Source organism: Erithacus rubecula, assembly GCF_903797595.1.
Source record: "Erithacus rubecula genome assembly, contig: SUPER_Z_unloc_1, whole genome shotgun sequence".
Classification (NCBI taxonomy): Eukaryota; Metazoa; Chordata; class Aves; order Passeriformes; family Muscicapidae; genus Erithacus; species Erithacus rubecula.
In genome coordinates, this window is record NW_027635590.1 from 4,489,035 (window position 1) to 4,504,963 (window position 15,929).

The 15,929-nt window shown below is 35.5% G+C and overlaps 2 protein-coding genes across 2 annotated transcripts in view; one reads left to right on the forward strand and one right to left on the reverse strand.

Annotated features, from left to right (window-relative positions):
* IFT74 (intraflagellar transport 74) overlaps positions 1-15,873 on the reverse strand; it is a 38,626-nt gene extending 22,753 nt beyond the window's left edge. The window contains exons 1-8 of the mRNA XM_079330905.1: positions 15,748-15,873; positions 15,116-15,262; positions 14,486-14,621; positions 13,929-13,977; positions 13,047-13,145; positions 12,821-12,881; positions 12,333-12,392; positions 11,298-11,359 (exon numbers count right to left, since the gene is read on the reverse strand). Coding sequence (XP_079187031.1) covers positions 11,298-11,359; positions 12,333-12,392; positions 12,821-12,881; positions 13,047-13,145; positions 13,929-13,977; positions 14,486-14,621; positions 15,116-15,238 — 590 coding nt within the window. The 5' untranslated portion in view covers positions 15,239-15,262; positions 15,748-15,873. The remainder of the gene's footprint in view (positions 1-11,297; positions 11,360-12,332; positions 12,393-12,820; positions 12,882-13,046; positions 13,146-13,928; positions 13,978-14,485; positions 14,622-15,115; positions 15,263-15,747) is intronic.
* On the forward strand, positions 6-11,288 carry LRRC19 (leucine rich repeat containing 19). The gene is made up of 5 exons (XM_079330906.1): positions 6-3,601; positions 5,970-6,062; positions 7,576-8,083; positions 8,278-8,484; positions 9,694-11,288. Exons 1-5 carry the CDS (start codon positions 3,575-3,577, stop codon positions 10,017-10,019), a joined length of 1,161 nt encoding a protein of 386 aa, XP_079187032.1. The 5' UTR covers positions 6-3,574; the 3' UTR covers positions 10,020-11,288.
* Positions 15,874-15,929: the final 56 nt, after the last annotated feature.

Sequence of the window (15,929 nt, forward strand, 5' to 3'; positions counted from 1 at the left end):
TGTAAAAATATAATGTTTTTGTAACTTTTACAAGAAATATAATGGTTAATATATATTGCAAGCACTCATTTCAAACTCCAGTATTTCTCCAGCCTCATTGAAGTGCTCAGTGTAACACAAAAGCCTAGATTCTATGAAAATGAGTTACAAACTTGTGCCTAATATTATTGGAGCTGAATTAGCTATACGAACATTCACAAAACGAGAGAATAGAAGAATTCACTGTCTTTATAATACCCACACAGTGCTCTCCAACACTCCCACACTGTCTATCTGCATTCATCTCAACACTGGCAAAAGTATGGTTCTCCCTCTCAATCTGTGAATTTCTGGTGTAACAACAGGCAGTTTGAAATAACGACACTGGTATGCAATTTCTGAGTGCACATTAAGAAAATATATTATAAAGATATCAGGACCTGACAGCACCATATGATGATGATGAACAGATTACTCTTTGCAAAGAATAGTTGATTACTTTAGAATGGAGAGTCATTTCAAAGGTCTGAGCAGTGCAGTTGCTTAACTATGCAATAACTAAGAAATTAGGCATTTTTTTACATTCTTGATTTAGGACTTTAATCTTGTTAGGAAATTGTTAGTTTGCAAATATAAAATCTTTACCATTCCAGCTATAGTGAGCTACAAGCTTAGCAGACTTAAAGAACATGTAAAGAATTGTTCTCGCTGTTTTATGATAAGCCTAGTAATCTCTACTAAATTCCTGAAAGCTAGAGAGTCAACTTGAGAACATACTTAAAGGAAGTTTAAAAATAAAAAAACAACACTCCTGGGACCCTCAAGACTACACCTTAGTTCCCTTCATTGTTCATGAAAGATTGCTTTAACGGTTTGCTTGTTTCCAGAGTGATTTCTCCTGCTAAGAATGACAAAATCAGCCAAACACCTTCCTTCAGGATTTGTGTTTTCTTTTTCACTAACCTTATCTGAGGTGCAAGATGAAAGTTGTAAATTGTGTAACTGACACTAGTGGACAAAAGACTGCAGAAAGAAACGTTTCTTGTGCCCTCAAGTTTAAGAGATGATGCAAAACAATTGAACTACACAATGATAATTTCAGGGTAAGGAAATAATGAAAATATTGAAGAAGCAGAGTAGAGTTGACATTGGAATGGACTTCTGAAGGTTGTCTGTCCAACCTGTGCACTATTGGAAGCATGGTCACCTAGAGCAGGATGTATCAGTGTCTTTTTCAGGTTTACAGTATCCTGAAGGACAGATACACCACGACTGGTTTAGGGAATGCTTTGATGTTTATTCACTCTTAGAAATCGAAGTTTTTCCTGATATTTAAATGGACTTTCCTGTTCTCCCACATGTGGTCATTGTCTTTCATCCTGCCCTTAGGCATCACTGAGATCAGTTCCATGTTCTTAACCTCTGGCCATCAGGTATTTACTTTTATAAAATAACCACTAAGCCTCTCTTCTGGAGATGAAAAAATGCCAGTCCCCTAAGCCTCTCCCACAGTTTCCATCACTTACAATGAATTCTGAAAAGGGTATCAAAAATGTAACCACTTCCAACTAGCTTCCAAGAAAGATCTATAATCTTGAGGAAACTGAGGATATTACATAGAAATTCTGACAGGTTAGCTGACCCTGCCACAAAAATGCCTTGGATTTGATGATGATAAAACAAATCAAAGTTTTGATCTCCCACTTAGTATGGCAAATTTGGAGTGCACTGGGACTGCATAAGAGATACTGGATGATCGTAATATGACATTAAATTTAATACCCTCTTGAGACTAATTTATTCAGATCCAGTCCAAATATGAGGCCCTCACTGCAAGTCCACAAGTTTATAAATGGTGAATTATGTTATATGTGGTAGTTGAAAAAGGAGCTAACTTTTAAGCTACAAGAGTAGTTTGATCCAAGACTGTTTGAGAGGCATGGACCTAGGAGCTATTAGGGAGCTTTCGTGTTACTTCTTTATTGAATGCTCCTCATGCTTCAGTGTAGGCCTATGAAAGCTGTCGCAAGGTCTCAGCAGTGACAGCTTCTCTCAGATCAAGCCCAAGTGTAGACATGGAAGAAAGAAAATAGAGAAAGTGCAATAAAAAATTCAATAAAATTCCATATTAAAAAAAAAAAATCAATAAAATCAGCTAAGGGTGCTGATTTTCAGAAGAAATCTACTCTAAATGTAATTCTCCTGGAGACACTGCAATATGGCTTAGACGGAGCTTGTATTTAAACACAAACACGGTGCTTCTCCTGGAGATCACTGGCACCTTCAAAAGAGTGAGAATACAGTTTACTACATGTATAGCAATACCACTCTTGAGAGCAATGGTGTCTGAAAGCTCTATGGGATTTCTCTCATCTACACCTGAGATTTAAAGTGTACAAGGCAGGACAAGGAAAGAAACCTATTCTCCCAGCCCCTCTATTTAAAGTGTGTGTGGACACATTAGAGAGCATTCTTTTTACATGAGGCAATTCTCCTTTCCTTACATCATATGGACTCCTGGCTAAATACTTCAACTTGATCCAGCATGTCCTTGAGACTAGAAATGCCTGACTTAATGTGATGAATTTTCTGTGGCAGAAACCTTCTGAGGAGAGGCTGCAACTTATTAATTTTTCAAGAGACAATTTAAAAATTAGCAATGGCTGTCATAGAAACACAATTCATTACCACAAGTAATTTGAAAACTATGGATGAAGCTGAATCAGGGATGAGGCTTGGAAAAATTGTAGAATGTTTTGAGATATTATGCAAAAGAAATAACAACAAAGATGTTACATGGACAATAACAACAAAGACATAGTGAAGTAAACCAATTTATACAGCCAGATATTGGAGAGGAATGTAGAAGGAAAGGAGATTAATTGTTCTGTAGTTTGGTGGTATGATTGGACAGAAAGACCACTAATGGAAGTAAAAAATTACAGGACACAGCACTTATATATCAATATAATCCCTTTTTTTTCAGCCTGTACATAGACATTCACACCAGAGCAGAGCAAGTATGATTTGCTTTTAGAGCTTCTCCCTGAAATACAGCCCTTATTACAAACATCCTTACAGTGCATGCAATTCTTTGTAAATAATGAGCTTTATGTATCACCCTGCAGCTCCTCTGACAATGATGTTACTGAAATACAAGCATTAACACACAGTTAACTAGTTACTAGGAAGCTTTACTTTGGTATGCAAATATCCTGACATTTTCTTCATTCGATGAATGATCAAATTAAAAATGCAAGTCTTTTTCAGTCTCCAGTATTTCTTTAATTGATTATAACTCAACTTGCACATGAATCACCTCTGGCATTTAAACTCACTGCTTCCTCTATGATCTGGAACTTGATACTTCAGCACTTTACAATTAGACTTTCCTATTGGCTGCTGATCCAATTAAATCCAAGGTGATTATAAGAAGTTGCTCAACTTAGTCAATCTTTTGCTAAGGATTTTCTAGGTTTATTATTTTTTTACACTGCCTGGTTATTCATCAGGTACAAAGGTTGAAGAAAAATAAAGTGCTGTTTCACCATATTATTTCTTGCCAGTGCACTGAAAAATCTACACATGTGTACATATGACACCTCTAAGACGCAACAGAAAGGTAAGGCACTTGGCATGTCTAATTTAAAATGCAGGCAAAGATTTATACTGTAACTTTGTTGCTAGAGTGGAAGAAAACATCTCAAGGTACATCAAACTTTCAGGAATTAGTATGAACCTTGGACATGCTGAGTTGTTAAGTAAATTCTACTCCATTAGAAGGCTGGGGAGCAGACTCTGAAAACCAGAGTGGTCATATAAACTCAATTACCTCCCCAGAAAAACAAAAATCATTACATTATTTTTAAATGATTCATTTTCAAAGTTCTCAAATGGAAATTTTTAAGAAAGCACTTTTAATTACAAGGAAATATCAAAGTACTACCAATGTATTGCCAGGTTAAGTCTCTTTTCAAAGTAGTTAGTTTAAATAGCAGCTCATGAAATCTAGTTCTACTAAAATGCTAAACTGCAACTAAATTTACAGGTGCTTTCATGTTCTTTTATTGATTTTACAGGTTCACACACACAAAATGCAGGCAGTCACGTTTGTAATACTTCCGGCAGAAACTAAGTAAGAGCTAGGAGTTATGTTTTGGACTTAGACATATGCACATATGTACAAATTTTCCATTTGGTTGTTATTAACTTACAGATTAACATTAAAACCAATATTTAATATATTTTTCTATTCTGTTTAAGACAGTTCTTGTCTTGTAATCTGAAAACTACAATAATTCTAATAATATATATTTATAAATTTCCAGGTTAAGACCTGCTGTGTTTCTGAACATCTAGGAAGCTGTATATTTAAAGTACAAATATGCTGCAAGATCCAGATGCTAAAATGGTCATTTTGGGAGTTCTCAAAGTGCATCATGTCTTCCACTAACAATACACAAACTGGCTAAAAAAAATAATGCAGGTTACAAGTATGACCACTGACAAGTGTAAAACCTCATGCAGAACACAATCCCACAGGGGCTGCTGCTGCTGACAGCACCCCTCGCCCTGCCACAGCTAAATGGCAAAAGGTTAATGAACTCTTTTTGTATTCAGTGTAAGTTTCTGACAGAAGCAGAAATACACAATGGATCAGAGCACTGTAAGTGGCATTTATCTTCCACTTCTTTCCAAGAAGTTATGCAATCTCCAGGCTCATTCAGTCAGGTGAAAGAGGTCAATCCTCTGACAAATGCAAATATATAGGAGTTATCAAATAGACTTGACCAGTTTGTCCTATGACCTCATTTACTTCATTATGATCAGCAAAGGCCTCCCAGCACTCATTTTAAGGACTGGTGGAGATTTTGTAAATTTGACAGGCTGCCTATTGTTCGCATAATTAAACTTCCTGAAGTAATTTCCCCCACTCCTCTCTGTTAAATTCAGTGAATGCTCTGTACAGCTCACTTGAAACAAGTATCTTACACTTTAACTTTTGGGTTTCTATTATTTTGGAAGATAGAAATCTGGCAAGGAGATATTAATATTAACTTGACACCCTATCTTTTCAGATGCTTAAGAAAAAATGGAAAAATTAAAGATTCATTACCTTTTACATAACATTGTCATTCAAGTGTGGCATAAACAGGGACTAGCTTAACATCTCACAGGCATGGTATAACGTTTCTGCTCAAAATGAACAGATACTTCTAATAGCCTCTGATTCAAAGGCAATGACTGAGAGACCCTTTCTTTGAGAGGCGTTGTCACAGTAAGAACCATTTGTAGGACCTTTCCTAACTTTCAAAAAAGTAAGACTTGAATCTGTACAAAAACTCCACCACTAGAGATTGAACCACGTTTATTTATCTCCAAAGACTGGAGCAACAACTATATCTTCATAAGAGACAAGCTGAGTTGAACTTTTTGTCATATTATAGGTTATATTGTGTACAATAAAGAGATTACAAGATTGATCTTCTAATTCACGAAAGTGCTTAGTAACTTTCATAAGAATATAAAAGAAATCTGACTGGACAGACCAACAATTGTCTAGTAGAGTACTCTGCCTCTGTCAGAGGAACAAGCGAAATTGTATAGGCAGAACATGCAAACGTCAATACTTTTTGCAGTTTACTACAATCATAGTCTTCCAGGACTCACAATTGCTTTAATAGTGATATTAATGACTACAGCCCTTTCTATTTGTTTTATACATGTATGATACTTTTCTTTATTAACTTGTCTAACTAAACCCTTTTCTATTTGCTGATATAGTCTGCACACTGGATTTTAGGTTTGGCTCAATTAAGTGAAAGCTGAATTCATTAATTCTGATAACTCCTGTTTTTTCACCTAATTTTACATTGCAAAATTTATTAAACTGTCATTGAAATAATTTTATCTACTAATTTGTAAAACTATCACTACAGAAGACACCAGTAATTCTGGTCTTGATATTCCAAAGTGTTGCTTTTTACTAGGTTACAAACATGAAACTCTACTGGCTTGTGATCTCAGCTGGAATACTATTTTTGAATCCAGTCACTGCTGACTGCAACATTACTTCCCAAACTGTAAGTTTTACATTGATGTGAACTGCCCTTATTTTTGAAAGATACACTTGAAGCAGAAGGCATTTTTAAAACTGTTTCATAAACATAGAAGTTCTGAAGAAAGATATACAAAAGCGAGGGAATCCTTAAAATCAGAGGGTTTTGGGAAAGCTGTGAAAAACAGACCTCTGAAATGGCAGAACTGCAATTAGAGCTAAGTGACAGCCCTAAGATTTGTCAGCAGGAAAGTTATATGAGATGTATAAAGCAAGGACAAATAGGACAATGGTCTGTGTATTAAAGCTTGGCTAGAATAACTTCCTGAGCTGCAGGAAAATTTATCTAGCAAAATATTAGGAAGGTCTAAGCTTAATATTGGAGCTCCAAACATTATATTTTAAGGCTTACAAGCAGGTATTGTATTCTAAATAAGTAAGCAATGTTCAACCAAAAGTACATGCACTTATAGTGGATGGACAGAACTACTGTGAACATGCTTTTGCTTTTTGTGATTGGCCAAAAAACTTTCAAAGCATGTTGTAACATCACATTCTGTGGCTGCTTCTGCTGAGGACATGAGCTGCTAACATCTTCTGGTTGTCCCAACTGTGTAATGAGACCGATGCTTGAAAGAAAATAAGAGAGCTCGAGATGTGCTCCATAGCAGCTTGGCCCCATTCACGATTCTGTGCATAAACCAATGGCCAGCATTAAAAATGCAAGTAATAAGTAATTTTCTGTGTAATGGACAACCAGCTGATTAGTCATTTTAAGTGGGTGAATAACACTGAAACATATTTGAGATGATTTTGTTATCTCAAATTCTTTGAGACAACAGGAATGCTTCTTTACTTATATAAATAAATGTACTCTTTTCAGAAAACAAAAATATTTCAAGGTATTGAAAGCAGAGACTAAAATCAGAAAAGACCATAACTATGCTAAATTTTAACACAGAAAACCAAAATGAAGTTAAGTGGTAGAGCAAATATAAATATAATAAATTTTTTGTTGAAGGTTGACTCCAAGGATGTTATTTGAAATTAAGAGTAAATAATGTTTTTAAAAAAATACATTTTAGAAGTCATAATTGAATTAATTGAATTAATTTGAATTTGAATTGCAGTCTTGAATAAAGTTACTCTAAGACACCTTCTTTCCAGATCATATAGGAAAGTAATTATTTTTAATCAACAAATAATTCATTCCAAATATTAATTCCAAAATGTTATGTCAAAAAATGTAATTGGTTACATTTTGGATGACCATCACATAAAGGCCCACGCATCTAAACACAGAGCTCAGCACTAAGTGTTCTGGAACCTCAAGTCTCTAGACACTAGGAGAATTCATTCATTGAGTCAATTAAGAAAGATGTAAATAAAGCTTAATGAAGAGCAATATAACTTTTCAAGAGACAGTATTAAAAAATAGAAGATAGTTTTCTTTTGCCTTTAACAGTCCTCACTGAGACACCTGCATTAGTAGACTTTTCTACAGTATTTAATAGTTGTCATTGTCTTTTTTTCAACAGGTTGCTTGTGAGGAGTCTGGAAAGAACCTCTTTAATATCTCTCTCAATCTTTTTCAAAACGTTACTAAATTAAGCCTCAAAAACAATAAAATCACTTTAGAAGATCGTGACAAAGAGATTCTTGGACATTTTATTAACCTCACTGAACTTCATCTAAATGAAAACAACATTACTGTACTAAACAATAACAGCTTCTACAATATGAAAAATCTCGTAACTCTGGATATTAGCAACAACTGTATCAGCACAGTTCATAAAGCAGCATTTGCAGGATTAAATCAACTCTCAGTGTTGAATCTATCCTATAACATGATTGCTCAGCTGGATTCAGACACGTTTACTTCTCTAGAAAGTCTGACAGTTTTAGATCTACAGTATAATTTTCTGAAATATTTTCATATAAAATCATCTTTTAAACCAATTAAAATTGTTTTAGCTGAAAACCCATGGATCTGCTGTGACTTCCTTCACTTACAGATATGGCTAACTGCCTCCAATGTGACATTGGGTGAGTTTTGCTACAAGCAGTATTTCGTATTTTTTTACATCAAATATCTTTACTGTTCATTTTTTTCTAATGAGGATAAAATCCACCATCAATTTACCCATATTATGCAGTAATGCCATCCATCTGATTTTTTTAGATTAGAGTGCCAAAAAAATACCAGCATCCAATAACCTTATTACTGCTCATATTCGCAGACAATGAAAGCAACACTACATGTACATTGTCAAACATGGATAAAATCTCCATCAAGATGGCAGCATTTCACACAGCTGACTGCAAAATTGAAAAGACTTCTTTAGAAAACACTGTAACTTCCACTCCTGCTATTCATCTTAGAAGTAGTGCCTTAATAACAGCTCTGAATCCAAACAACATCACTGGAAACAACAGAACTCGTGCAGGTAATACGCAAGTATTTCATTTTACTGCTTTGTGAGCTGTTTGATTTGCTGTACCATGACTTTATACTGTTTTGAATTCCTAGTACACTCTGACTCTTCAATAAAAGCCAGGGCTACAGAACAAGCATATTTCCATGTTCTGGTAGACAGTTACACACATTACAGTGAATGTTAAGGTCTACTGAGTAAGTATTCAAAACAGATAAACCCCACAATTCTCAAATGACACCAAAAAATGATGATGAAATTTCAAAGCCCTAAAATTCAGGTAATTGTCTAGATTTCTGCCTAACAGAACTAGGGAAGGAACTTTAAAAAAAATTTGCTTTTTCCAAAGTAAATGCATTCTAGTAGATGTAGCTGTCTTCCTAAAATTGTGATAGCATGAACTTACAGATTTTCCTCTCATCCTAACCGTGTTCAGCATAAAGGATGTAAATGTGCCCATTGCACATTCTTTGGAAATCTCAGGGATAGCCTCCTCTCCTTTCTTCACCTTTCAATGTTAATCTTACATGCCAGTTAACTCTTCCATCCTGAAACTTTTTACTTCTTCCTTCTGGCTAAAGCAGGAACATTATCTACAGATATACACAGAAATTATAAGCTAACACTGTGGCATGTTTCTTTAGCTGTACCATTTTATAATTTATTTAGGGTACTGGCCAGTACACAAAATCAGATTCTAGATAGAGACTACTGGCAACTACAGTTTATTGAAATTTTTATTATAAAAGAAACACAACTGAAAGGTCATGCCAAACAAAAGACATGGTATTTTATGGTTCAGGCCTTATCACCATATAAAAAAGCCTGGGAAACAGAATTTGAAGCAAATTACTAGTTACTTTTTCCAAAAGCTAATCTTGGAATTTAAGTTTTGGAAGAAAAAAATATTTTATTATTTTTTTCTTTTCTATGTCCCTAGAGCTTTAGCTTTGATATAGACTTCAAAACAATTATTTTTTATAAAAAACATGAGTTAGATTTACAGTGCTATGAAATATGAGACGCACATACATTATTAGTCTCGTGATATTACTGACTCCCTAACAACACAGCAAAAACATTCTGCTAAAGCTATGGAGACAGTAATCCCCCTACCAATGTTTACTTAGTGAGTTCTCAATTTAACTTTGAAAAAAAGTCATACGTGAGTTCTTGCTACTACTCATGAAGATTACTCTTCTTTTTTTCCTGTTTTTTAAGAGTTACCACTTGTTGGCAAAAGTTGGACCTTCCTAGCGGGTGTCCTAGGGTTTGTCCTAAGCACCACACTCCTGATTTTTACTGCTGTAAAATGCCCGGCATGGTATCACTACTTGATCAGCTATCGTCACCGTCGTCTGAAAGAAAATGATGCCGAGATGTTTGAACAGGAGTTCTCAGCTGACATAAGTCCTTCTCCTTCAGTATCGGGTACAAGCAGTGAAGAACCCATTGTAATATTTGAGAAAGTTCATGCATGTGGAGATGAAGAAGATGGATTCATTGAGGATAAATACATAGATATTTATGTAAATGAGGAGCGTTAATGTCTTAAATGACAGATGCTGAACTGACATTTCAAAATGTAGTACACTTCTATTTTATGCTTTGTTACATACAATACAGAATGAAGCAATTCAGCCTATCTCCTCTCCTCTTGCCAAATCCATAACAAGATTTTCTGCATCAATCATAAAGTTAAAAATGGGGTCATATGCATGCATTATTGGCACAACAAACACTTCAAAACATGCAAAAAATACTCATAATCCACTTTTGTGTGGATGTATTTGGCTACTTGAATTGGTGGGCTTAGTGTATATTGTTTGACATAAACAAAGTAGCAGGTGAAGTTGGCATAATCATTAATATTTCATTGTGAAGAGGTCTAGAAGAGAAAAATAATTTCTCTAAAATGTTGAAGCCGTCCACAGCTAGACTGAGTGCTGGCTCCAAACCAATGGTGCAACAGCTCTGCAGTCTATTAGGCAAAACTAACACAATCAAAGAGTGGAGCATTTGGGTATATTTTTACCCAAATTAGCAGAGTAAGAAAGACCAACTGCTGTATTCCCAAAAATGTTTATGTACAGTGCAACGATGAGTTACCCTTACTGCACTGCTACTGAATCAAGTATTTTCTCTTAATATTTTCTTAACACTTAAAAATGCATTCAGGGTGGAACAGACACATTTGCAAATTGTTAAAAATGACAGTATTAGTGCAATGTGACATTATTAGCCAGCAAATTGGTTGCTTTGGAGTGCTTATTGTTACATAAAATCTCATTGCTGAGATTGCTTTTACTGGCAACAAGCAGGATCATAGAGCTTTCTCCTGCACCTCTCTTGTGTCTAAATTAACTATCTCAAAAACTCACCCTCTGAGCCTATCACTACACAAGCCATTCTCATAGCTTACAAATTCTTATTGTAAGCATGTCACCAACCTCATCTTTCCCTCTACACAACCCTACTTTAGCAGCCAGGCAAAAGTCTATTTCTGACTCCCGCTTACTTTCTTCAATCTGCTACTCCATGACAAAACTCCCAAAACTGACAGTAGGCTGCCAAAAGACAGGAATCTCCACAGCCAGCTAACTCTTCCTGGATGGCAAGGCAATTATCTTCAGAGGAGTAACTAGAGTTTAATACCAGGAACTCCAGCTGCAACCTGGCAGTAATGTATCATCTTGAAATTGTTCAGGCATCGCTAGTGATATACATTGCACCGTAGGATAATGGGTAACACTTCATTTCTCCCAAGCTGAGTTATGAGAAGTTGAGTTATTCTAAGATGAAAAACATGCACTTAATGTACTCACGCTTGTCTTTTTGTGAAAATTTCATCTATACTCTGAGCGTCTCGGTCATTCTGATCCTTTAACTTAAAAAAAAAAAACCACAAACAACTGAAATACAATCAAGTTTGTAATAAATCATGGAATCATATAGGTTGGAAAATACCTCTTAACATCATCAAGTTCAACACTTAACACTGACAAATCCACCATTAAACCACATCCCTAAATACAACACATACACATTTTTCAAACACTTCCAAAGAAATTGATTCACTTACAATTTCTGTGGGGTCTATTCCTGAAACACTTAGTAATGTATTGTTTAAAACTACACAGACGGGATGAAAAACATTCTTCTCTTTATGATAGAAACATTGTATCTTTATTATTCAATCAAATTCAAGGAAAAAAAAGTTGCTTTCACCAAGAAACATTGAGGTCATTTTTCAACTTACCAAAACAACCTTTACTGAAACTTATTGCTTTTGTTTATGGACAAAGTGACCCCAAGAAATAAAATATGCATGATGTCATTCACGCCTTAACATCTAGAGGATGTGTTAGAAAATAAATAAGGAAAGTAAAGGAAGAAAAAATTCTTTGATTTTGTGATGGCTATGTCATAGATGTATTTAATATTTTTTACACTGGAGACATCTAAAAGGCTGAAGTAAAAAGAGAACTTAATGTCCAGAAGACCAGGAAGCTTTATCAGGCAGTGGAGTCTGCTTAAATTTGCCTCTCCTAAGACACGTGTTCTGAGCTCCCAAAAAATAAAAAAAATAACAAAGATATTTTAACACTCATAATTTGCATTGCTATAACACCCTTCTCAAATTTAAACAATGGAAAACTATCATGGGGCTGTTAAAATAAGACTTCAGGCAAATGACTTACTGCTAACATGTTGCCAACATTACGAATAATTTAACTGGAAAAAAAATGGCAAAGTTTTAAGTTAGTGCTATGCTTTTTTAGAAATGTCACACATTCAAAGCACCAAGAAAGTAACATATCATTTTACTGTTAAAGCACAGAAAATATCCTAATTCTTACCATATTGTAATCACGGATCACTTCTGCCATATCTGTACTGGTGTTAAGTAAATCCACAACCTGAAACAAGACAGAATTCCAACCTGTTACTGCTCTCCTTTTCCTTAAAAAAACAATCAAATGGTTCGAGTAAACACAGAAAATTTTGGTTATTGCAAATGGAAAACACATGATTTTGGAATCTGAATAGGTCGCATGTCATTTTCAGAAATAATAATCATTATATGTCGCTGTTCTAAGCACTGAAATATTACACAGCACCAATTTCTTAAATCTATATGCAGATGCTTCTCTTAATTTTATAGCATACTTTTTGTTTTCATCTCTTTCCATTTCTTCCCTTTCCAACAACTAAATAAGGTCAGTATTAACCAGCATATTTTTATATAGAAATGCCAAAAAATTGTTTGGAATAAAGCAAAAGTATTACAAAGTAAGCAAGAGAATAAATAGGAGCATTCAGTATCAAAATTTTGACAGCAGCATACCATGTTGAAGTCTGCTAGCTGACCTTGAAGATCTTTGATTTCACCAGCTAAAGCCTCTGCCCTAAATATGAAACAAAAAGTCAAACTTCAAACAGTAACATTTGCAATGTAAAAATAAAACAATGAAAAACACAATTATTCACGGATTCCTTGAAGCCTGCCCAATGCCTGAAAATAGTCCTGTGACTTAGAAAGTTAGCACTGCATTTGCTGCAATACATCTCACCGTTTTTCATAGGACAAATAGACAGATTTCTCTTGCTTGTACATTTCTACTTCTTCCTGAAGCTTGTTAATTTCTGTTGTAAGTTCATTTGTTTTACTTCTGAAAAAAATAAAGAAAAAATAATCATTAACATTTGGATGTACAGCTAAAGCACAACTAGAAGAGTAAATGCATTTTACTATAGGAGATTTGCAATTGATATGTATCACACTGCACCTATTTCAACTCAGCATTTCTAAGAAGAGGTAAGTGTGGGAAAAAAGTAAAATGGTCATATCAGAAAAAGTCCTAGTTGCTGGAAAACTTTGGCCTGAAATAAAATGTTTTAATTGGCTTTTTGTCTTTGCTGGTAAAACAGATGTGGAAACTAAAAAAACACAGCATAATTTCACAGAATATGGGTAACATCCATATTTAAAATGAAATCTTTTAGGACTAATTATTCAAAACTATAATATGAACATCTGATAAAATCCTCCATGCAATAGTTTGCACAAGATCTTGCCTTTGTCATTGCTAGCTGAACATTTGATCCAAGTAAACCATCTGAAATGTATAACATAAAAATGTTTAGTTTTGCAGTGCTACTTCTTACAAAATGGAGCTATCAGACCTAACAAACATTGGAGGTGGAAGCTCAGAATCACTGATCCCCCCTTACTAATGCTGTGAGAGAGAACTTAACTTAGCAAATCTAACAACAAAACCTCCAGGGAATCTACTACCTTTCATCCCACAGAATACCCACATGCAAAATAACCTTCACTCTTAGAGCAGTACTCTAAGTGCATTGTAAGTGAACACCACTTATTGCATGCTATTGTCAAACTTCAACAATGTATCTGAAAGGGAACAGACCATTAAATGTGCTGTTAGACATACCTCAGCACCCCAAGGTAGTATGTTTTATCCATTATCTGCCTCTGAGGACCTGATAAGAGATCAAGATGATATTTTGTTTTAAACAACCCCTAACTTAGATGAACTGCAAATCAGGAAAACAATCTGCAAAATTTACATTAAAAAATTACACCAAATACCTTTTAGTGTTCTTAAATATTTATTATCTAATTTGTAAAAAGGCAGTTTTTAGATTGTTGTGAAGATAAACATTACAAATACAGATATATTAATAGCTACTACATAATAGAGTATTTTAAGTACTCTGTAGCGATGGAATAAAACACAATAAGCTTGTTGTATTATTTTGAATTATTTTTAAAGACAGATCATTTACAGAAAAATGCTTATCTCCTTTGGCTGCCAAGAATAATGACAGAAAAACGGATATTTTAATTACTCCTTCTTTTTGCTGCTCTTTTTAATCACAGCTCTTCATTCTGCAATTTACACAATGAAGTAAAGCTTTTCTTTAGAAAACTAAATATTCTTTCAAAATGTTTGCAGACATCTTGAGGGCTATTTTCAGTTTAAAATACCTTTCATTGCAGTTTTTATTCCACTTAATCCCTGTTGAGTCACCGGACGGTCTGCAACTTTTATCTGAGACGATAAAACTCCTCCAGGAGTTAAAGAACCACCACGAGAACCAGGTCTTGCTGTATTAGGAGGCATCTATAACAAAAAAACAAAAAACCAAAAAAAACAAAACAAAAAAAAAAATTAAAAACCTATCGAGTCTGAATTATTACTTAATTATCCTTTAGCAATTTCCAAAGCAGTTTAAAACTTCAGCTATTCTCTATACTTCTTCTGTAAGAATCTTCTAGTATTTCCATCTCTTCAGGGAAGCTAAAGTTTAAGTGAACATACGCTGTAGAAGGTAGGGATTAACTTTGAGCAGCTGTTCACTGTTCCATCTATCTGCAACATTAATGCTATTTAGATTTCTCAGGTGAACTCTGGTTGCTGGATGTCCCTGACTCCCTCCAGACAAGGTTTGAAAAACTTTATACAAAACCGAAATCTTAAATTCTTCATAAAGAATAACTTCTCCTCGCTCCAGTCATGGTACTACTGAAAAAACAAGATTGGAAAAAAAAAAAAGAACAAAATTCTAAATAGATCAAAATTAATAATACACTAATTTTTAATATTTTCTAACATACCGCTGTTCCTATTCTGCCTGCTGACGGAGTCCTTGATGAAGACGCAGGCCTCGATGAAGAGGTCAGCCCTACTCCTGCTCTCGAAGCAGAACGAGCTGTGGGAGGTCTATTACTGCTGGCCATATTCGTTTCCTTTTTAACTTCGCTCTGGTAAGAAGAGAAAGCATCCTTTGATTTGCTCAAGGTCCTTAAAACTGTAAGAGACCGAGTCTTTAAAGCATAACTTATTCGAATGTTAAAGGGGGTTAGTTTTTGGTTTCATAAGTAATCTGCAAAGTACTTTCCTACTAGATGGTACAACAGGACTCAGGAAAGACCACGTAATGTTCATGAGCAAGCTGAGGCAGCAGTCTCTTATCAGTGAGTCATCAGCTTAATTCTTGCGACATTTATTGTTTCAATATCTGAATGAAAATCTTATTGAAACAAACTGGAAGCGAGCAACTGCTGCAAATACTCATTCGGATTATCTACAGAGGATCCGTAAACCATCGCCCGTCACTACGGCGATCCCGAACTGCGATAGTCCTGACAAACCGCGGCATCCTTCGCCACTCCCGAAGGAGCCCATCCCAGCCGCACAGCAGCGCAGCGCCAGCGCCCCGACCGCCCGGGAGACCCTGACCCCTCACCGTGCCCCTCAGCCGCCATTAGCCCACAGGCAGCACCGCTGTATCGTAGCAACCACTCGCTCACATATCGCGATGGCCACAATTCTCGCCCCAGCCCGCCGCAGATACCGAAGACTACGACTCCCAGAGGGCCTCGCAAGAGAAGAGCGGCAGCACGACCGCCTGCGCGAGCGCGGTGCCTG

Excerpts from the sequence above, each read along its gene's own strand:
- LRRC19 (XM_079330906.1), top strand. The coding sequence starts at position 3,575 with ATGACACCTCTAAGACGCAACAGAAAG. Across the intron at positions 3,602-5,969 it reads CTCTAAGACGCAACAGAAAG|GTTACAAACATGAAACTCTA; the intron begins GTAAGGCACTTG and ends GCTTTTTACTAG. Across the intron at positions 8,485-9,693 it reads AAACAACAGAACTCGTGCAG|AGTTACCACTTGTTGGCAAA; the intron begins GTAATACGCAAG and ends CTGTTTTTTAAG.